The following is a 22,008-nucleotide window of genomic DNA, read 5'->3' as shown; positions in this document are numbered from 1 at the left end:
GTCAGTAGTTGTGTAGTTGTGGTCAGTAGTTGTGGTTGTGTGGTCAGTAGTTGTGGTCAGTAGTTGTGGTTGTGTGGTCAGTAGTTGTGGTCAGTAGTTGTGTAGTTGTGGTCAGTAGTTGTGGTTGTGTGGTCAGTTGTTGTGGTCAGTAGTTGTGGTTGTTTGGTCAGTAGTTGTGGTCAGTAGTTGTGTAGTTGTGGTCAGTAGTTGTGGTCAGTAGTTGTGGTTGTGTGGTCAGTAGTTGTGGTCAGTAGTTGTGTGGTTGTGGTCAGTAATTGTGGTCAGTAGTTGAGGTCAGTAGTTGTGTGGTTGTGGTCAGTAATTTTGGTCAGTAGTTGTATGGTTGTGGTCAGTAATTTTGGTCAGTAGTTGTGTGGTTGTGGTCAGTAATTGTGGTCAGTAGTTGTGGTCAATAGTTGTGTGGTCAGTAGTTGTGTGGTTGTGGTCAGTAGTTGTGTGGTCAGTAGTTGTGTGGTCAGTGTTGTGGTCAGTAGTTGTGTGGTTGTGGTTAGTAGGTGTGGTCAGTAGTTGTGCTCAGTAGTTGTGTGGTCAGTAGTTGTGTGGTCAGTAGTTGTGTGGTCAGTAGCTGTGTGGACAGTAGTTGTGGTCAGTAGTTGTGGCCAGTAGTTGTGTGGTCAGTAGTTATGGTCAGTAGTTGTGTGGTTGGTAGTTGGTGGTCAGTAGTTGTGTGGTCAGTAGTTGTGTGGTCAGTAGTTGTGTGGTCAGTAGTTGTGGTCTGTGGTTGTGTGGTCAGTAGTTATGTGGTCAGTAGTTGTGTGGCCAGTAGTTGTGTTCAGTAGTTGTGTGGTCAGTAGTTGTGTGGTCAGTAGTTGTGTGGTCAGTAGTTGTGTGGTCAATAGTTGTGTGGTCAGTAGTTGTGTGGTCAGTAGTTGTGTGGTCGGTAGTTGTGTGGTCAGTAGTTGTGCGGTCGGTAGTTGTGTGGTCGGTAGTTGTGTGGTCAGTAGTTGTGTGGTCAGTAGTTGTGTGGTCGGTAGTTGTGTGGTCAGTAGTTGTGTGGTCAGTAGTTGTGTGGTCTGGAGTTGTGGTCGGTAATTGTGTGGTTGTGGTCAGTCGCTGTGGTCAGTTGTTATGGTCTGTGGTTGTGTGGTCAGTAGTTATGTGGTTGCAGTCAGTAGTTGTGGTCATTAGCTGTGGTCAGCAGGTGTGGTCAGTAGCCGTGGTCAGTTGTTGTGTGGTCAGTAGTTGTGTGGTTGTAGTCAGTAGTTGTGGTCAGTAGTTGTTGCCAGTGGATGTGCAGTCAGTAGTTGTGTGGTTGTAGTCAGTAGTTGTGGTCATTAGCTGTGGTCAGTAGGTGTGGTCAGTAGTTGTTGCCAGTGGTTGTGCAGTCAGTAGTTGTGTGGTTGTAGTCAGTAGTTGTGTGGTTGTAGTCAGTAGTTGTGTGTTAAGTAGTTGTTGTCTTCTGGGGAATCTGGCCCTGGATCAGTGGATAGGTTAGTATCTAAAGGGTCAAGTTAGGCCTGGGTCAAGGGAATCTGGTCCTAGATCAGTGGTTAGGTTAGTATCTAATGGTTCAGGTTAGGAATGGGGGCTATGGGATCTGGTCTTAGATCAGTGGTTAGGTTAGTATCTAATGGTTCAGGTTAGGACTGGGGCAGGGGAATCTGGTCCTAGATCTGGGCTGGGGGGGGTTATGTAACAGGAGTTATCAGATGAGATTGTAGCTGACCTGACAGGAAGTCCAAAGACCACCCCAACACACACACAACACACACCCACACAACACAGAACACACACACACACACACACACACGCCCACAGACACACATACAGCTGAGCCAGCAGTTTCGAACCAGCAAGTTGGAAATCATGGATACAATATTAAACCTAGTCCTGGACTAAAACACACTTTCAATGGACATTACCCATAATGCAAGTTGAGTCAAGGGACCTGTATTCACAAATCGTCTGATAGTTGGAGACATCCAGTGTTATTTCATTTAATATGTTTATTTGAACAGGGACAATATAAAATCAAATCAAAGTTTATTTGTCACGTGCGCCGAATACAACAGGTGTAGTAGACCTTACAGTGAAATGCTGACTACAACAGGTGTAGTAGACCTTACAGTGAAATGCTGAATACAACAGGTGTAGTAGACCTTACAGTGAAATACTGAATACAACAGGTGTAGTAGACCTTACAGTGAAATGCTGAATACAACAGGTGTAGTAGACCTCACAGTGAAATGCTGAATACAACAGGTGTAGTAGACCTCACAGTGAAATGCTGAATACAACAGGTGTAGTAGACCTCACAGTGAAATGCTGAATACAACAGGTGTAGTAGACCTTATAGTGAAATGCTGAATACAACAGGTGTAGTAGACCTTACAGTGAAATGCTGAATACAACAGGTGTAGTAGACCTCACAGTGAAATACTGAATACAACAGGTGTAGTAGACCTCACAGTGAAATGCTGACTACAACAGGTGTCGTAGACCTCACAGTGAAATGCTGAATACAACAGGTGTAGTAGACCTCACAGTGAAATGCTGAATACAACAGGTGTAGTAGACCTTACAGTGAAATGCTGAATACAACAGGTGTAGTAGACCTTACAGTGAAATGCTGAATACAACAGGTGTAGTACACCTCACAGTGAAATGCTGAATACAACAGGTGTAGTAGACCTCACAGTGAAATACTGAATACAACAGGTGTAGTATGACTACAACAGGTGTCGTAGACCTCACAGTGAAATGCTGAATACAACAGGTGTAGTAGACCTTACAGTGAAATGCTGAATACAACAGGTGTAGTACACCTCACAGTGAAATGCTGAATACAACAGGTGTAGTAGACCTTAAAGTAAAATGCTGAATACAACAGGTGTAGTAGACCTTACAGTGAAATAATGAATACAACAGGTGTAGTAGCCCTTACAGTGAAATGCCGAATACAACAGGTGTAGGAGACCTTACAGTGAAATAATGAATACAACAGGTGTAGTAGACCTTTCAAAGGTGAAATGGTTACTTACAGGCTCTAACCAATAGTGCAAAAAATGTATTATGTGAACAATAGGTGTCGTGGAGGATCGTTACAAAATATAACACTTACAAGAACTTGTGAATTCAATATAGGCTTTTAATACAAACATATCAGAAGCCTAGATGGTCCGCGGAACACACACTTTTCCAGAGAACTGGCTCTGATTTATACACATAGAACATATGAGTCCATCCCACATGCAAATTAAGTTATTTCCCTCAGTCCATCTGCCACCATTATCTTTCAATATGTGCTTCCTGCTTGTTCACGCCCAATAACGCCCATATCTGCTTTCAGTCAAGTTATAATGGTGACAGGACCTCTTCATGTCCCAAAAATAATACATGCCCATCTTATCCTATGGGCCCCTTATGTTTAGCTTGCCCTTATCAGGACTAGTAGACTATGTGTCTCTTCTCTTCATGTCCTAAAAATATATGCCCTATGTCTATAGTCCATCCGTTGGTCATTTGGCTGACCCCCTCCTTTGTATGTCCCTCTGACCTTGATATGTCCAGCTGTCCTATGCTCTCATGGCCTTACTCTGGCCTCCTGTCCTATACAATAGCCAATCCAGTTGTCCTATGCTCTCATGGCCTTACTCTGGCCTCCTGTCCTATACAATAGCCAATCCAGTTGTCCTATGCTCTCATGGCCTTACTCTGGCCTCCTGTCCTATACAATAGCCAATCCAGCTGTCCTATGCTCTCATGGCCTTACTCTGGCCTCCTGTCCTATACAATAGACAATCCAGTTGTCCTATGCTCTCATGGCCTTACTCTGGCCTCCTGTCCTATACAATAGACAATCCAGTTGTCCTATGCTCTCATGGCCTTACTCTGGCCTCCTGTCCTATACAATAGACAATCCAGCTGTCCTATGCTCTCGTGGCCTTACTCTGGCCTCCTGTCCTATACAATAGCCAATGCAGTAAATCTCAATACATGTTGATTTCAGGCTGTAACACAAAGCAGAGAGGTATACTATATATAACAAAAGTGTCAGAAGTGGGAAGTGATGCGTTGCACCAGATTTAGCCAACAGCTCTTTTACATCTGCAGTCCTCGACATACATAGATATGTGCTATGTCATGTCATGTTATTCTCTATAGATCCCTCTGGAGATGGACAATCAAGGTTATGTTCTGTTCTGTTATTCCCTAAAGAACCTGTTGGAGATGGACAACCAAGGTTATGTTCTGTTCTGTTATTCCCTATAGAACCTGTTGGAGATGGACATCCAAGGTTATGTTCTGTTCTGTTATTCCCTATAGAACCTGTTGGAGATGGACAACCAAGGTTATGTTCTGTTCTGTTATTCCCTATAGAACCTGTTGGAGATGGACATCCAAGGTTATGTTCTGTTCTGTTATTCCCTATAGAACCTGTTGGAGATGGACATCCAAGGTTATGTTCTGTTCTGTTCTTCCCTATAGAACCTGTTGGAGATGGACATCCAAGGTTATGTTCTGTTCTGTTATTCCCTATAGAACCTGTTGGAGATGGACAACCAAGGTTATGTTCTGTTCTGTTATTCCCTATAGAACCTGTTGGAGATGGACATCCAAGGTTATGTTCTGTTCTGTTATTCCCTATAGAACCTGTTGGAGATGGACAACCAAGGTTATGTTCTGTTCTGTTATTCCCTATAGAACCTGTTGGAGATGGACAACCAGGGTTATGTTCTGTTATTTTATTCTCTATAGATCCCATTGGAGATGGACAAGCAGGGTTTGCTGATGCCCAAACGACCAATCAAACTGAGGCTGGAGTCCCGTAGCAACACCCCCAGCAACACCACTGCTGCCTTTCTGAGGAGTCCACTAACAACATTACCAAATGCAGAAGTAACCTACCCTACAGTACCCTACCCTACCCTACCCTACCCTACAGTACCCTACCCTAGAACACCCTACCCTACCCTACAGTACCCTACTCTACCCTAGAACACCCTACCCTAGCCTACAGTACCCTACTCTACCCTAGAGTACCCTACCCTACAGTAACCTACTCTACCCTACAGTAACCCACCCTACCCTACAGTACCCTACTCTACCCTAGAACACCCTACCCTAGCCTACAGTACCCTACTCTACCCTAGAACACCCTACCCTACAGTACCCTACTCTACCCTAGAACACCTTACCCTACAGTAACCTACTCTACCCTAGAACACCCTACCCTACCGTACCCTACTCTACCCTAGAACACCCTACCCTACCCTACAGTACCCTACTCTACCCTAGAGTACCCTACCCTACAGTAACCTACTCTACCCTACAGTAACCCACCCTACCCTACAGTACCCTACTCTACCCTAGAACACCCTACCCTAGCCTACAGTACCCTACTCTACCCTAGAACACCCTACCCTACCGTACCCTACTCTACCCTAGAACACCCTACCCTACCCTACAGTACCCTACTCTACCCTAGAACACCCTACCCTACCCTACAGTACCCTACTCTACCCTAGAACACCCAACCCTACCCTACAGTACCCTACTCTACCCTAGAACACCCTACCCTACAGTACCTTACTCTACCCTAGAACACCCTACCCTACCCTACAATACCCTACTCTACCCTAGAACACCCAACCCTACCCTACAGTACCCTACTCTACCCTAGAACACCCTACCCTACAGTACCTTACTCTACCCTAGAACACCCTACCCTAGCCTACAGTACCCTACTCTACCCTAGAGTACCCTACCCTACAGTAACCTACTCTACCCTACAGTAACCCACCCTACCCTACAGTACCCTACTCTACCCTAGAACACCCTACCCTACCCTACAGTACCCTACTCTACCCTAGAACACCCTACCCTACAGTACCCTACTCTACCCTAGAACACCCTACCCTACCCTACAGTACCCTACTCTACCCTAGAACACCCTACCCTACCCTACAGTACCCTACTCTACCCTAGAACACCCTACCCTACCCTACAGTACCCTACTCTACCCTAGAACACCCAACCCTACCCTACAGTACCCTACTCTACCCTAAAACACCCAACCCTACAGTACCCTACTCTACCCTAGAACACCCTACCCTACCCTACAGTACCCTACTCTACCCTAGAACACCCTACCCTACCCTAGAACACCCTCCCCTACCCTACAGTACCCTACTCTACCCTAGAACACCCTACCCTACAGTACCCTACTCTACCCTAGAACACCCTACCCTACAGTACCCTACTCTACCCTAGAACACCCTACCCTACAGTACTCTACTCTACCCTAGAACACCCTACCCTACAGTACCCTACTCTACCCTAGAACACCCTACCCTAGAGTACCCTAATCTACCCTAGAGTTCCCTTCCCTACCCTAGAACACCTTACCTTAGAGCCCCCTACCCTACCCTAGAACACCCTACCCTAGAGCACCCTATCCTACCCTAGATCACCCTACCCTACATTACCCTACCCTAGAACACCCTATCCTACCCTAGAGTACCCTACCCTAGAGTACCCTACCCTAGAGTACCCTACCCTAGAGTATCCTACCCTAGTGCACCCTACCTTACCCTAGAGCACCCTACTCTACCCTAGAGCACCCTACCCTAGAGTATCCAACCGTACCCTGAAGCACCTTTACCTACCCTAGTGTAACCTACCCTAGAGTATACTACCCTAGAGTTTCCTACCCAACCCTACAGATTCTCACCCCACCCTGGAGGACCCTACCCTACCCTGGAGTATACCACCCTACCCTGGAGGACCTTACACTACCCTGGAGGACCCCACCCTAGAGTTTCCTACCCTACCCTGGAGCACCCGACTCTAACCTGGAGTATACCACCCTACCCTGGAGGACCCCACCCTAGAGTTTCCTACCCTACCCTGGAGCACCCAACTCTACCCTGGAGTATACCACCCTACACTGGAGGACCTTACCCTACCCTAAATTTTCCTACCCTACACTGGAAATACCCTACCCTACCCTAGAGTTTACAACTCTACTCTAGAGTATACTACCTTACCCTAGAGTATACTACCTTAGAGTATTCTACCCTACCCTGGAATATACGACCCTACCCTAGAGGATCCTACCCTACCATGGAGTACCCACCCTACCCTGGAGATACATAACCTAGGGTACCCCCCAGAAATGTCCAGGACTTGCCGGTGCCTTAGTGGAAGAATGGGGTAACATCTCACAGCAAGAACTGGCAAATCTGTTGCAGTCCATGAAGAGGAGATGCACTGCAGTACTAAATGCAGCTGGTGGCCACACCAGATACTGACTGTTACTTTTGATTTTGACCCCCTCTTTGTTCAAGGACACATTATTCCATTTATGTTAGTCACATGTCTGTGGAACTTGTTCAGTTTATGTCTCAGTTGTTGAATCTTGTTATGTTCATACAAATATTTACACATGTTACGTTTACTGAAAATAAACCCAGTTGAGAGGACGTGTCTTTATGTATTGATATATTGATTGATTGATGTTATTTATCAAGACATATTCACAATTCCATTCAACTAGGCTCCCGAGTGGCACTGTGTTTCAGTGCTAGAGGCGTCACTACAGACCCTGGTTCAATTCCAGGCTGTATCACAGCATTGTCCAGTTTTGGTCAGGTTAGGCCTTCATGGATGTAAATACACAGGCCTGGTAACTCGCCTGGTCCTATTCCAAACTACTGATCCACTCTCCACACTTTCCAGTTCTCTTGTACTTTCCGCGTTCATGAGCACAGTGCGGAGAATCTCTGGTCACCAAGTTCACCTCCTTCACACAGAGCGAAGTTTACCTTCATATCCCGATACAAAACAAACAGTTGAAGATAGCAGCGACCAAACAAGTAATCGGAAAACATTTCTCAATCTGGCCTGGAACCAAATACTAACCCTCCCTTCCAAGGGCTTAACTCTGTTAAGTGTTTACATTTTAGGGAGGAAAAAAAATATATATATATATATATATATATATATTTTTAAATCTGAAGATAATATTTCAACTTAGAATTAGTTGGAATTGCAGGCTCACACCTTAGATCTTAGATAACTTCCCTTTTCACCTAATTTAACACTGTATATATACAGAACCAGTCAAACGTTTGGACACACCTACTCATTCAAGGGTTTGTCTTTATTTTTACTATTTTCTACATTGTAGAATAATAGGGAAGAAATCACAACTCTGAAATTACACATATGGAATAATGTAGTAACCAAAAAAATGTTAAACAAATCCAAGCATATTTGAGATTCTTCAAAGTAGCCACTTCCTTGCCTTGATGACAGCTTTCCTCACTCTTGGCATTCTCTCAACCAGCTTCATGAGGTAGTCACCTGGAATGCATTTAAACGAACAGGTGTGCCTTGTTAAAAGTTCATTTGTGGAATTTATTTCCTGCAATGGAGCCAATCAGTTGTGTTGTGACATGGTAGGGGTTGTATACAGAAGATAGCTCTATTTGGCAAGAACAGCTCAAATAAGCAAAGCGAAATGCCAGTCCATCATTACTTTAAGACTTGAAGGTCAGTCAATGTGGAACATTTCAAGAACTTTCAAAGTTTCTTCAAGTGCAGTCGCAAAAACCATCAAGCGCTATGATGAAACTGGCTCTCATGAGGACTGCCACAGGAAAGGAAGACCCAGAGTTACCTCTGCTGCAGAGACATTGCACTAAATCAAATCTAATTTAATTTGAGATGTACTGGGCTGTATTCACTACCCTCTGTTGCCATACCAGGCAGTGATGCAACCAGTCAGGATGCTCTCGATGGTGCAGCTGTAAAACCTTTTGAGCATCTGAGGACACATGCCAAATCTTTTCAGTCTCCTTAAGGGGAATAGGTTTTGTCATGCACTCTTCACGACTGTCTTGGTGTGTGTGCTTGGATCATGTTAGTTTGTTGGTGATGTGGACACCAAGGAACTTGAAGCTCTCAACCTGCTCCACTACAGCCCCATCGATGATAATGGGGGCGTGCTCGGTCCTCCTTTTCCTGTAGTCCACAATCATCTCCTTTGTCTAGATCACGTTGAGGGAGAGGTTGTTCTCCTGGGACCACATGGCCAGGTCTCTGACCTCCTCTCTATAGGCTGTCTTGTCATTGTCGTTGATCAGGCATACCACTGTTGTGTCATCAGAAAACTTAATGATGGTGTTGGAGTCGTGCATGGATGTGCAGTCATGAGTGAACAGGGAGTACAGTAGGGGGCTGAGCACGCACCCCTGAGTGGCCCCCGTGTTGAGGATCAGCGTGGCGGGTGTGTAGTTACCTACCCTTACAACCTGGGGGAGGCCCGTCAGGAAGTCCAGGATCCATTTGCTTAGGGAAGTGTTTAGTTCCAGCAAACGTATTGATGAGCTTTGAGGTCACTATGGTGTTGAATGCTGAGCTGAGGTCAATGAACAGCATTCTCATATAGGTGTTCCTTTTGTCCAGGTGTGAAAGGGCAGTGTGGAGTGCAATAGAGATTGCAATCATCTGTGGATATGTTGAGGCGGTATGCAAGTCGGAGTGGGTTTCTGGGATAATTGTGTTGATGTGAGCCATGAAGTAGCCTTTCACAGCACTTCATGGCTACAGATGTGAGAGCTACGGGTCGGTAGTCATTTAGGCAGGTTGCCTTAGTGTTCTTGGGCACAGGGCCTATGGTGGTCTGCTTGAAACATGTTGGTGTTACAGACTCGGACAGGGAGAGGTTGAAAATGTCAGTGAAGACACTTACCATTTGGTCAGTGCATGCTCAGAGTACACATACTTTTATTCTGTCTGGGCCTACGGTCTTGTGAATGTTGACCTGTTTAAAAAGGTCTTATTCACATCGGATGCGGACAGTCGTCCGGAAACAGCTGATGCTCTCATGCATGTGTCAGTGTTACTTGCCTCGAAGAGAGCATAGAAGTAATTTAGCTTGTCTGGTAGGCTTGTGTCACTGGGCAGCTCTTGGCTGTGCTTCTCTTTGTAGTCTGTAATAGTTTGCAAGCCCTGCCACATCTGACCATCTCAGTCAATGCGGTCTTAGTGCTCTTAGCCTCTGACTGTGGTGGTGTGTAAACAGCTATAAATAATACAGATGAAAACTATCTCAGTAGGTAGTGTGGTCTACAGCTTATCATGAGATACTCTACCTCAGGCAAGCAATAGCTTGAGACTTCCTTAGACACCGTGCACCAGCTGCATCACCGGGGGCAAACTACCTGCCCTCCAGGACACCTACACCACCCGATGTCACAGGAAGGCCATAAAGATCATCAAGGACAACAACCACCCGAGCCACTGCCTGTTCACCCCGCTATCATCCAGAAGGCGAGGTCAGTACAGGTGCATCAAAGCTGGGACCGAGAGACTGAAAAAAAGCTTCTATCTCAAGGCCATCAGACACTAACATTGAGTGGCTGCTGCCAACACACTGACTCAACTCCAGCCACTTTAATAATGGGAATTGATGGAAATTGATGGAAAATATATCACTAGCCACTTGAAGCAATGCTACTTTATATAATGTTACTTACCCTACATTATTCATCTCATATGTATATGTATGTACTGTACTCTATTTCATCTACTGCATCTTTATGTAATACATGTATCACTAGCCACTTTAACTATGCCACTTTGTTTACATACTCATCTCATATGTATATACTGTACTCGATACCATCTACTGTATCCTGCCTATGCTGCTCTGTACCATCACTTATTCATGTATCTTTATGTACATATTCTTTACCCCCCTACACTTGTGTGTATGAGACAGTAGTTTTGGTATTGTTAGTTGGATTACTTGTTGGTTATTACTGCATTGTCGGAACTAGAAGCACAAGCATTTCGCTACACTCGCATTAACATCTGCTAACCATGTGTATGTGATAAATAAAATTTGATTTGATTTGATTTACCTATTGCAGATTCAGTCTTCCCAGCCTGGTGCAGGTCTACAATTTTGTTTCTGGTGTCGTTTGACAGCTCTTTGGTCTTGGCCATAGTGGAGTTTGGAGTGTGACTGTTTGAGGGCAGGTAGTTTGCCCCCGGTGATGCGTTGTGCAGACCTCACTACCCTCTGGAGAGCCTTACGGTTGTGGGCGGAGCAGTTGCCGTACCAGGCGGTGATATAGCCCGCCAGGATGCTCTCGAATGTGCATCTGTAGAAGTTTGTGAGTGCTTTTGGTGACAAGCCGAATTTCTTCAGTCTCCGGAGGTTGAAGAGGCGCTGCTGCGCCTTCTTCACGATGCTGTCTGTGTGGGTGGACCAATTCAGTTTGTCTGTGATGTGTATGCCGAGGAACTTAAAACTTGCTACCCTCTCCACTACTGTTCCATCGATGTGGATAGGGGGTGTTCCCTCTGCTGTTTCCTGAAGTCCACAATCATCTCCTTAGTTTTGTTGACGTTGAGTGTGAGGTTATTTTCCTGACACCACGCTCCGAGGGCCCTCACCTCCTCCCTGTAGGCCGTCTCGTCGTTGTTGGTAATCAAGCCTACCACTGTTGTGTCGTCCGCAAACTTGATGATTGAGTTGGAGGCGTGCGTGGCCACGCAGTCGTGGGTGAACAGGGAGTACAGGAGAGGGCTCAGAACGCACCCTTGTGGGGCCCCAGTGGTGAGGATCAGCGGGGTGGAGATGTTGTTGCCTACCCTCACCACCTGGGGGCGGCCCGTCAGGAAGTCCAGTACCAAATTGGAGTGGGTCTAGGGTGTCAGGTAGGGTGGAGGTGATATGGTCCTTGACAAGTCTCTCAAAGCACTTCATGATGACGGAAGTGAGTGCTACGGGGCGGTAGTCGTTTAGCTCAGTTACCTTAGCTTTCTTGGGAACAGGAACAATGGTGGCCCTCTTGAAGCATGTGGGAACTTGCGGAGGGAATAGTTGCACTGTTTGTATTCACCTTGCCCTGATTAAAAGCAGTGGTTCCCGCTTTCAGTTTCACGCGAATGCTGCCATCAATCCACGGTTTCTGGTTTGGGAATGTTTTAATCGTTGCTATGGGAATGACATCTTCAACGCACGTTCTAATGAACTCGCACACCGAATCAGCGTATTCGTCAATGTTGTTGTCTGACGCAATACGAAACATATCCCAGTCCACGTGATGGAAGCAGTCTTGGAGTGTGGAATCAGATTGGTCGGACCAGCGTTGAACAGACCTCAGCGTGGGAGCTTCTTGTTTTAGTTTCTGTCTGTAGGCAGGGATCAACAAAATGGAGTCGTGGTCAGCTTTTCCGAAAGGAGGGCGGGGCAGGGCCTTATATGCGTCGCGGAAGTTAGAATAGCAGTGATCCAAGGTTTTGCCAGCCCTGGTTGCGCAATCGATATGCTTATACAATTTAGGGAGTCTTGTTTTCAGATTAGCCTTGTTAAAATCCCCAGCTACAATGAATGCAGCTTCAGGATGTATGGATTCCCGTTTGCAAAGAGTCAAATAAAGTTTGTTCAGAGCCATCAATGTGTCTGCTTGGGGGGGGATATATACGGCTGTGATTATAATCGAAGAGAATTCCCTTGGTAGATAATGCGGTCGACATTTGATTGTGAGGAATTCTAAATCAGGTGAACAGAAGGACTTGAGTTCCTGTATGTTGTTATGGTCACACCACGTCTCGTTAATCATAAGGCATATGCCCCCGCCCCTCTTCTTACCAGAAAGATGTTTGTTTCTGTCGGCGCGATGCGTGGAGAAACCAGCTGGCTGCACCGACTCCGATAGCGTCTCTCCAGTGAGCCATGTTTCCGTGATGCAAAGAACGTTACAGTCTCTGATGTCCCTCTGGAATGCTACCCTTGCTCGGATTTCATCAACCTTGTTGTCAAGAGACTGGACATTGGCGAGAAGTATACTGGGGAGTTGTGCACGATGTGCACGTCTCCGGAGTCTGACCAGAAGACCGCTTCGTTTCCCTCTTTTACGAAGTCGTTTTTTTGGGTCGCCGGCTGGGATCCATTCCGTTGTCCTGTGTGAAAGGCAGAACACAGGATCCGCTTCGCTTGGTTTGAAGAAATCAACTGTGGGAGCAATTATTAGGAAATGGAAGACATACAAGACCACTGATAATCTCCCTCGATCTGGGGCTCCACGCAAGAGCCCAGACCCCTGTGGGGTCAAAATGATCACAAGAACGGTGAGCAAAAATCCCAGAACCACATGGGGGGACCTAGTGAATGGCCTGCAGAGAGCTGGGACCAAAGTAACAAAGCCTACCATCAGTAACACACTACGCCGCCAGGGACTCAAATCGTGCAGTGCCAGACGTGTCCCCCTGCTTAAGCCAGTACATGTCCAGCCTATGTCCAGTGGGTCGGCTTGGCTCTCAAGTGGGTGGACATATGCCCTCACAGGCCCAGCCATGGCTGCACCCCCGGCCCAGTCTTGTGAAATCTGTAGATTAGGGCCAAATTATTTTATTTCAATTGTTACATTTCCTTAAGTGAACTGTAGCAGAGAAAAATCTTTTAAATTGTTCCATGTTGCGTTTAGATTTTTGTTCAGTATAGATAGATAGATAGATAGATAGATAGATAGATAGATAGACTCATATATGAAAAGATAGAGAGGGTAGGGTACTCTAGGGTAGGGTACTCTAGGCTAGGTTACTTTAGGGTAGGTTACTCCAGGGGAGGGGAGGGTGTTCTTGGGTAGGGTGCTCCAGGGTAGGGTAGGGTTCTCCAAGGTGGCGTAGGGTGTTCTAGGGTAGGGTGTTCTAGGGTAGGGTGTTCTAGGGTAGGGTACTCAAGGGTAGGGTAGGGTGTTCTAGGGTTTGGTGTTCTAGGGGAGGGTAGGTTCCTACAGGGTAGGGGGCTCTATGGTAAGGTACTTTAGGGTAGGGTATGGTACTCTAGGGTAGGGTAGGGTATTCTAGGTAGGGGGCTCTAGGGAAGGTAGGGTCCTCCAGGGTAGGGTGCTCTAGGATAGGGTAGGGTGCTGTAGTTAGGGTAGGCTACTCTAGGGTAGGGTACTCTAGGGTAGGGTACTTTAGGGTAGGGTAGGGTGCTGTTTGTGTTCTGGGGTAGGGTACTTTAGGGTAGGGTAGGGTGCTGTTTGTGTTCAGGGTAGGGTACTAGTAGAAAGAGTTATAGGTAGATGGTGTGATCGATCGATAGTTCTCCAGGGTAGGGTACTCCTGCATTTGGTTCATGTCGTTGGACTGTTCAGAGTGGTGGTGGTGTTGCTAGAGGTGTTGCTACGGGGCTCCAGCCTCAATTTGATTGGTCGTTTTGGAATCAACAGAATCTGCTTGTCCAGCTCCAACGGGATCTATAGAGAATAACAGAACAGAACATAACCTTGGTTGTCCATCTCCAACAGGTTCTATAGGGAATAACAGAACAGAACATAACCTTGGATGTCCATCTCCAACAGGTTCTATAGAGAATAACAGAACAGAACATAACCCTGGTTGTCCATCTCCAACAGGTTCTATACGGAATAACAGAACAGAACATAACCCTGGTTGTCCATCTCCAACAGGTTCTATAGGGAATAACAGAACAGAACAGAACCTTGGTTGTCCATCTCCAACAAGTTCTATAGGGAATAACAGAACAGAACATAACCTTGGATGTCCATCTCCAACAGGTTCTATAGGGAATAACAGAACAGAACATAACCCTGTTTGTCCATCTCCAACAGGTTCTATACGGAATAACCGAACAGAACATAACCTTGGATGTCCATCTCCAACAGGTTCTATAGAGAATAACAGAACAGAACATAACCCTGTTTGTCCATCTCCAACAGGTTCTATACGGAATAACAGAACAGAACATAACCCTGGTTGTCCATCTCCAACAGGTTCTATAGGGAATAACAGAACAGAACAGAACCTTGGTTGTCCATCTCCAACAGGTTCTATAGGGAATAACAGAACAGAACATAACCCTGCTTGTCCATCTCCAACAGGTTCTATAGGGAATAACAGAACAGAACATAACCCTGGTTGTCCATCTCCAACAGGTTCTATAGAGAATAACAGAACAGAACATAACCCTGCTTGTCCATCTCCAACAGGTTCTATAGGGAATAACAGAACAGAACATAACCTTGGATGTCCATCTCCAACAGGTTCTATAGAGAATAACAGAACAGAACATAACCCTGGTTGTCCATCTCCAACAGGTTCTATAGGGAATAACAGAACAGAACAGAACCTTGGTTGTCCATCTCCAACGGGATCTAAATAGAATAATAGACCATGTTAAAACAGATGCTGACCATGTTAAACAGGCAGTGACCATGTTAAAACAGGTGCTGACAATTTTCAAAAGGCGTTGACCATGTTAAAACAGGCGGTGACCATGTTAAAACAGGTGGTGACCATGTTAAAACAGGTGGTGACCATGTTATACAGGTGCCTACCATGTTTAAACAGGAGAGGACCATGTTTAAACAGGTGGTGACCATGTTAAAACAGGTGGTGACCATGTTAAAACAGGTCCATGTTAAAACAGGTTGTGACCATGTTGAAACAGGTGGTGACCATGTTAAACAGGTGTTGACCATGTTAAAACAGGTCCATGTTAAAACAGGTGGTGACCATGTTAATTAAACAGGTGTTGACCATGTTAAAACAGGTCCATGTTAAAACAGGTGGCTACCATGTTAAATCAGGTGGTGACCATGTTAAAACAGGTGGTGACCATGTTAAAACAGGTGTTGACCATGTTGAAACAGGTGGTGACCATGTTAAAAAAGGTGGTGACCATGTTATACAGGTGCCTACCATGTTTAAACAGGAGCGGACCATGTTTAAACAGGTGGTGACCATGTTAAAACAGGTCCATGTTAAAACAGGTGGTGACCGTGTTAAAACAGGTGGTGACCATGTTATAACAAGTGGTGACCATGTTAAAACAGGTCCATGTTATTATAACAGGTGGTGACCATGTTAAACAAGTGGTGACCATGTTAAAACAGATGGTGACCATGTTAAAACAGGTGATGACCATGTTAAAACAGATGGTGACCATGTTAACCTGTTGAATCTATGGGGGCGCTATTTCATTATTGGATTAAAAAAACGTTCCTGTTTTAAGCGCAATATTTTGTCACGAAAAGATGCTTGACTATGCATATAATTGACAGCTTTGGAAAGAAAACCCTCTAACGTTTCCAAATCTGCAAAGATATTGTCTGTGAGTGCCCCAGAACTGATACTACAGGGGAAACCAAGATGAAACTTTAAACAGGAAGTGAACAAAATTTCTGAGGCGCTGTTTTTCATTGTCTCCTTATATGGCTGTGAATGCGCCAGGAATGAGCCTGCCCTTTCTGTCGTTTCTCCAAGGTGTCTGCAGCATTGTGACGTATTTGTAGGCATATCATTGGAAGATTGGCCATAAGAGACTACATTTACCAGGGGTCCGCCCGGTGTCCTTTGTCTAAACTGGTGCGTAATCTTCAGCTGCAGGCATTTTCTCCTGGGATTCAGAAGAGAAAGCACACTTCCACGAATTATATATCATCAAAGAGATATGCGAAAAACACCTTAAGGATTGATTCTAAACAACGTTTGCCATGTTTCAGTCGATATTATGGAGTTAATTTTGAAAAAAGTTTGGCATTTTGATGACTGAATTTTCGTTTTTTTTGGTAGCCAAACGTGACGCACCAAACGGAGCAATTTCTCCTAAACAAATAATCTTTCAGGAAAAACCATTTGCTATCTAACAGAGTCTCCTACTTGAAAACATCTGAAGTTCTTCAAAGGTAAATTATTTTATTTGCTTTTCTGGTTTTTGTGAAAATGTTGCACGCTGAATGCTATGCTAAATGCTACGCTAAATGCTACGCTAGGTATCAATACTCTTACACAAATGCTTGTTTTGCTATGGTTGAAAAGCATATTTTGAAAATCTGAGATGACAGTGTTGTTAACAAAAGGCTAAGCTTGAGAGCTAGCATATTTATTTCATTTCATTTGCGATTTTCATGAATAGTTAACGTTGCGTTATGGTAATGAGCTTGAGGCTATAAATAGGATCCCGGATCCGGGTTTGCTCGTCGCAAATGTTTAAAATAGGTGGTGACAATGTTAAAACAGGTGGTGACCATGTTAAAACAGGAGATGACCATTATAAGACAGGTGCTGACCATGTTAAAACAGGTGGTGACCATGTTAAAACAGGAGCTGACCATGTTAAAACAGGTGGTGTCCATGTTAAAACAGGTGATGACCATGTTAAAACAGGTCCATGTTAAAACAGGCGTTGACCATGTTAAAACACGTCCATGTTAAAACAGGTCCATGTTAAAACAGGTGGTGAACATGTTAAAACAGGTGCTGACCATGTTAAAAAAGGTCCATGTTAAAACAGGAGCTGACCATGTTAAAAAAGGTCCATGTTAAAACAGGCGTTGACCATGTTAAAACACGTCCATGTTAAAACAGGTACATGTTAAAACAGGTGGTGACCATGTTAAAAAAGGTCCATGTTAAAACAGGTGCTGACCATGTTAAAACACGTCCATGTTAAAACAGGTCCATGTTAAAACAGGTGGTGACCATGTTAAAACACGTCAGTGTTAAAACAGGTACATGTTAAAACAGGTGGTGAACATGTTAAAACAGGTGGTGACCATGTTAAAACACGTCCATGTTAAAACAGGTACATGTTAAAACAGGTGGTGAAAATGTTAAAACAGGTGGTGACCATGTTAAAACACGTCCATGTTAAAACAGGTCCATGTTAAAACAGGTGCTGACCATGTTAAAACACGTCCATGTTAAAACAGGTACATGTTAGAACAGGTGGTGAACATGTTAAAACAGGTGGTGACCATGTTAAAAAAGGTCCATGTTAAAACAGGTGCTGACCATGTTAAAACACGTCCATGTTAAAACAGGTCCATGTTAAAACAGGTCCATGTTAAAACAGGTGCTGACCATGTTAAAACACGTACATGTTAAAACAGGTGGTGGACATGTTAAAACAGGTGGTGACCATGTTAAAACAGGTGTTGACCATGTTAAAAGAGGTCCATGTTAAAACAGGTGGTGACCATGTAGTAAAATAGGTGCTGACCATGTTAAAACAGGTGGTGACCATGTTAAAACAGGTGTTGACCATGTACTAAAATAGGTGCTGACCATGTTAAAACAGGCGGTGACCATGTTAAAACAGGCGCTGACCATGTTTAAAAAGGTGGTGACCATGATAAAACAGTTCCATGTTAAAACAGGTGGTGACCAAGTTAAAACAGGTGGTGACCAAGTTAAAAAAGGTGGTGACCATGTTAAAACAGGTGGTGACCATGTTAAAACAGGTGGTGACCATGATAAAACAGTTCCATGTTAAAACAGGTCCATGTTAAAACAAGTACTGACCATGTTAAAACAGGTGGTGACCATGTTAAAACAGGTCCATGTTAAAACAGGTGGTGACCATGTTAAAACAGGTGGTGACCATGATAAAACAGTTCCATGATAAAACAGGTCCATGTTCAAACAAGTACTGACCATGTTAAAACAGGTGCTGACCATGTTAAAACAGGTCCATGTTAAAACAGGTGGTGACCATGTTAAAACAGGTGTTGACCATGTTAAAACAGGTGGTGACCATGTTAAAACAGGTGGTGACCATGTTAAAACAGTTCCATGTTAAAACAGGTCCATGTTAAAACAGGTGGTGACCATGTACTAAAATAAGTGCTGACCATGTTAAAACAGGTGGTGACCATGTTAAAATAGGTGGTGACCATGTTAAAACAGATGGTGACCATGTTGAACAGGTGTTGACCATGCTAAAACAGGTAGTGACCATGTTAAAACAGGTGGTGACCATGTTAAAACAGGTCCATGTTAAAACAGGTGGTGACCATGTTAAAACAGGTGGTGACCATGTTAAAACAGGTGGTGACCATGTTAAAACAGTTCCATGTTAAAACAGGTCCATGTTAAAACAGGTGGTGACCATGTACTAAAATAAGTGCAGACCATGTTAAAACAGGTGGTGACCATGTTAAAATAGGTGGTGACCATGTTAAAACAGATGGTGGCCATGTTGAACAGGTGTTGACCATGCTAAAACAGGTAGTGACCATGTTAAAACAGGTGGTAACAATGTTAAAACAGGTCCATGTTAAAACAGGTGGTGACCATGTTAAAACAGATGGTGACCTTGTTAAAATAGGCGGTGAACATGTTGAACAGGTGTTGACCATGCTAAAACAGGTAGTGACCATGTTGAAGCAGGTGGTGACCATGTTAAACAGTTCCATGTTAAAACAGGTCCATGTTAAAACAGGTGATGACCATGTTAAAACAGGTGGTGACCATGTTAAAACAGGTCCATGTTAAAACAGGTGGTGACCATGTTAAAACAGGTGTTGACCATGTTAAAACAGGTCCATGTTAAAACATTTGGTGACCATGTACTAAAATAGGTGCTGACCATGTTAAAACAGGTGATGATCATGTTAAAACAGATGGTTACCATGTTAAAACAGGTGGTGACCATGTTAAAACAGGAGAGGACCATGTTAAGACAGGTGCTGACCATGTTAAAACAGGTCCATGTTAAAACAGGTGGTCACCATGTTATAACAGGTCAATGTTAAAACAGGTGGTGAACATGTTAAAACAGGTGGTGACCATGTTAAAACAGGTGCTGACCATGTTAAAACAGGTGGTCACCATGTTAAAACAGGTATTGTCCATGTTAATACAGGTGGTGACCTTGTTTAAATAGGTGGTGACCATGTTAAAACAGGTGGTGACCATGTTAAAACAGGTGTTGACCATGTAGTAAAATAGTTGGTGACCATGTTAAAACAGGTGGTGACTATGTAAAACAGGTGCTGACCATGTAAAACAGGTGGTGACTATGTAAAACAGGTGCTGACCATGTTAAAACAGGTCCATGCTAAAACAGGCGTTGACCATGTTAAAACAGGTGGTGACCATGTTAAAACAGTTCCATGTTAAAACAGGTCCATGTTAAAACAAGTACTGACCATGTTAAAACAGGTGGTGACCATGTTAAAACAGGTCAATGTTAAAACAGGTGGTGACCATGTTAAAACAGGTGGTGACCATGTTAAAACAGGTGGTGACCATGTTAAAACAGGTGGTGACCATGTTACAACAGGTGTTGACTAGGTTAAAACAGGTCCATGTTAAAACAAGTGGTGACCATGTTAAAACAGGTGCTGACAATGTAAAAAAACAGGTCCATGTTAAAACAGATGGTGACCATGTTAAAACAGGTGGTAACCATGTTAAAACAGGTCCATGTTAAAACAGGTGGTGACCATGTTAAAACGGATGGTGACCTTGTTAAAATAGGCGGTGACCATGTTAAAACAGGTGGTGACCATGTTAAAACAGGTCCATGTTAAAACAGGTGGTGACCATGTTAAAACAGGTGTTGACCATGTTAAAACAGGTCCATGTTAAAACAGGTGGTGACCATGTACTAAAATAGGTGCTGACCATGTTAAAACAGGTGATGATCATGTTAAAACAGATGGTGACCATGTTAAAACAGGTGCTGACCATGTTAAAACAGGTGGTCACCATGTTAAAACAGGTGGTAACCATGTTATAACAGGTCAATGTTAAAACAGGTGGTGAACATGTTAAAACAGGTGGTGACCATGTTAAAACAGGTGCTGGCCATGTTAAAACAGGCCCATGTTAAAACAGGTGGTCACCATGTTAAAACAGGTGATAACCATGTTAAAACAGGTCCATGTTAAAACAGTTGTTGTCCATGTTAATACAGGTGGTGACCTCGTTTAAATAGGTGGTGACCATGTTAAAACAGGTGGTGACCATGTTAAAACAGGTGTTGACCATGTAGTAAAATAGGTGGTGACCATGTTAAAACAGGTGGTGACTATGTAAAACAGGCGCTGACCATGTAAAACAGGTCCATGCTAAAACAGGCGGTGACCATGTTAAAACAGGTGGTGACCATGTTAAAACAGTTCCATGTTAAAACAGGTCCATGTTAAAACAAGTACTGACCATGTTAAAACAGGTGGTGACCATGTTAAAACAGGTCAATGTTAAAACAGGTGGTGACCATGTTAAAACAGGTGGTGACCATGTTAAAACAGGTGTTGACCATGTTAAAACAGGTGGTGACCATGTTAAAACAGGTGGTGACCATGTTAAAACAGGTGTTGACCATGTAGTAAAATAGGTGGTGACCATGTTAAAACAGGTGGTGACTATGTAAAACAGGTGCTGACCATGTAAAACAGGTCCATGCTAAAACAGGCGGTGACCATGTTAAAACAGGTGGTGACCATGTTAAAACAGTTCCATGTTAAAACAGGTCCATGTTAAAACAAGTACTGACCATGTTAAAACAGGTGGTGACCATGTTAAAACAGGTCAATGTTAAAACAGGTGGTGACCATGTTAAAACAGGTGGTGACCATGTTAAAACAGGTGTTGACCATGTTAAAACAGGTGGTGACCATGTTAAAACAGGTGGTGACCATGTTAAAACAGGTGTTGACCATGTTAAAACAGGTCCATGTTAAAACAGGTGGTGATTGTGTACTAAAATAGGTGCTGACCATGTTAAAACAGGTTCTGACCATGTTAAAACAGGTCCATGTTAAAACAGGTGCTGACCATGTTAAAACAGGTGGTGACCATGTTAAAACAGTTGGTGACCATGTTAAAACAGGTCCATGTTAAAACAGGTGGTGACCATGTTAACAGGTCCATGTTAAAACAGGTGGTGACCATGTAAAACAGGTCCATGTTAAAACAGGTGGTGACCATGTTTAAACAGGTGCTGCGGAAAGTGCAGTCTCTATCAATGAATGCTACTGATGTTTGATGATGCCATATTCTGTCTGCTCGGGTGAGCGTCTCACCTCGGTCTCGTCGCAGACGGAGAAAGTGAAACTCTGGACGATCTCGACCATGGCCAGTTTGATCATGATCAGGGCGAAGCGCATCCCGATACAGTTCCTGGGCCCCGCCCCAAACGGCATGTACGTGTACGGATCAATAGGCTCCTTGTTCTCCTTACTGAACCTGGACAGGGGGAGGGCAGACACA

General features: G+C 44.2%; 2 protein-coding genes across 3 annotated transcripts in view; one reads left to right on the top strand and one right to left on the bottom strand.

Annotated features, from left to right (window-relative positions):
• Positions 1-13,344: 13,344 nt before the first annotated feature.
• The window catches only part of LOC139370157 (cytochrome P450 3A27-like), a 32,372-nt gene continuing 23,708 nt past the window's right edge, over positions 13,345-22,008 (bottom strand). Inside the window, exons 12-13 of the mRNA XM_071109483.1 lie at positions 21,822-21,984; positions 13,345-14,243 (exon numbers count right to left, since the gene is read on the bottom strand). Coding sequence (XP_070965584.1) covers positions 14,121-14,243; positions 21,822-21,984 — 286 coding nt within the window. The 3' untranslated portion in view covers positions 13,345-14,120. The remainder of the gene's footprint in view (positions 14,244-21,821; positions 21,985-22,008) is intronic.
• Positions 16,425-22,008, top strand: part of LOC139370097 (cytochrome P450 3A27-like) — a 63,405-nt gene continuing 57,821 nt past the window's right edge. For both annotated transcript variants that reach the window (XM_071109416.1, XM_071109415.1), the window contains exon 1: positions 16,425-16,694. The gene's annotated coding sequence lies outside the window, so the exon portion shown is untranslated. The remainder of the gene's footprint in view (positions 16,695-22,008) is intronic.

This window comes from Oncorhynchus clarkii, chromosome 17, assembly GCF_045791955.1.
Source record: "Oncorhynchus clarkii lewisi isolate Uvic-CL-2024 chromosome 17, UVic_Ocla_1.0, whole genome shotgun sequence".
NCBI lineage: Eukaryota > Metazoa > Chordata > Actinopteri > Salmoniformes > Salmonidae > Oncorhynchus > Oncorhynchus clarkii.
Note: the sequence above shows the minus strand (reverse complement) of the source record. Positions and strands in the feature narration are given on the sequence as shown.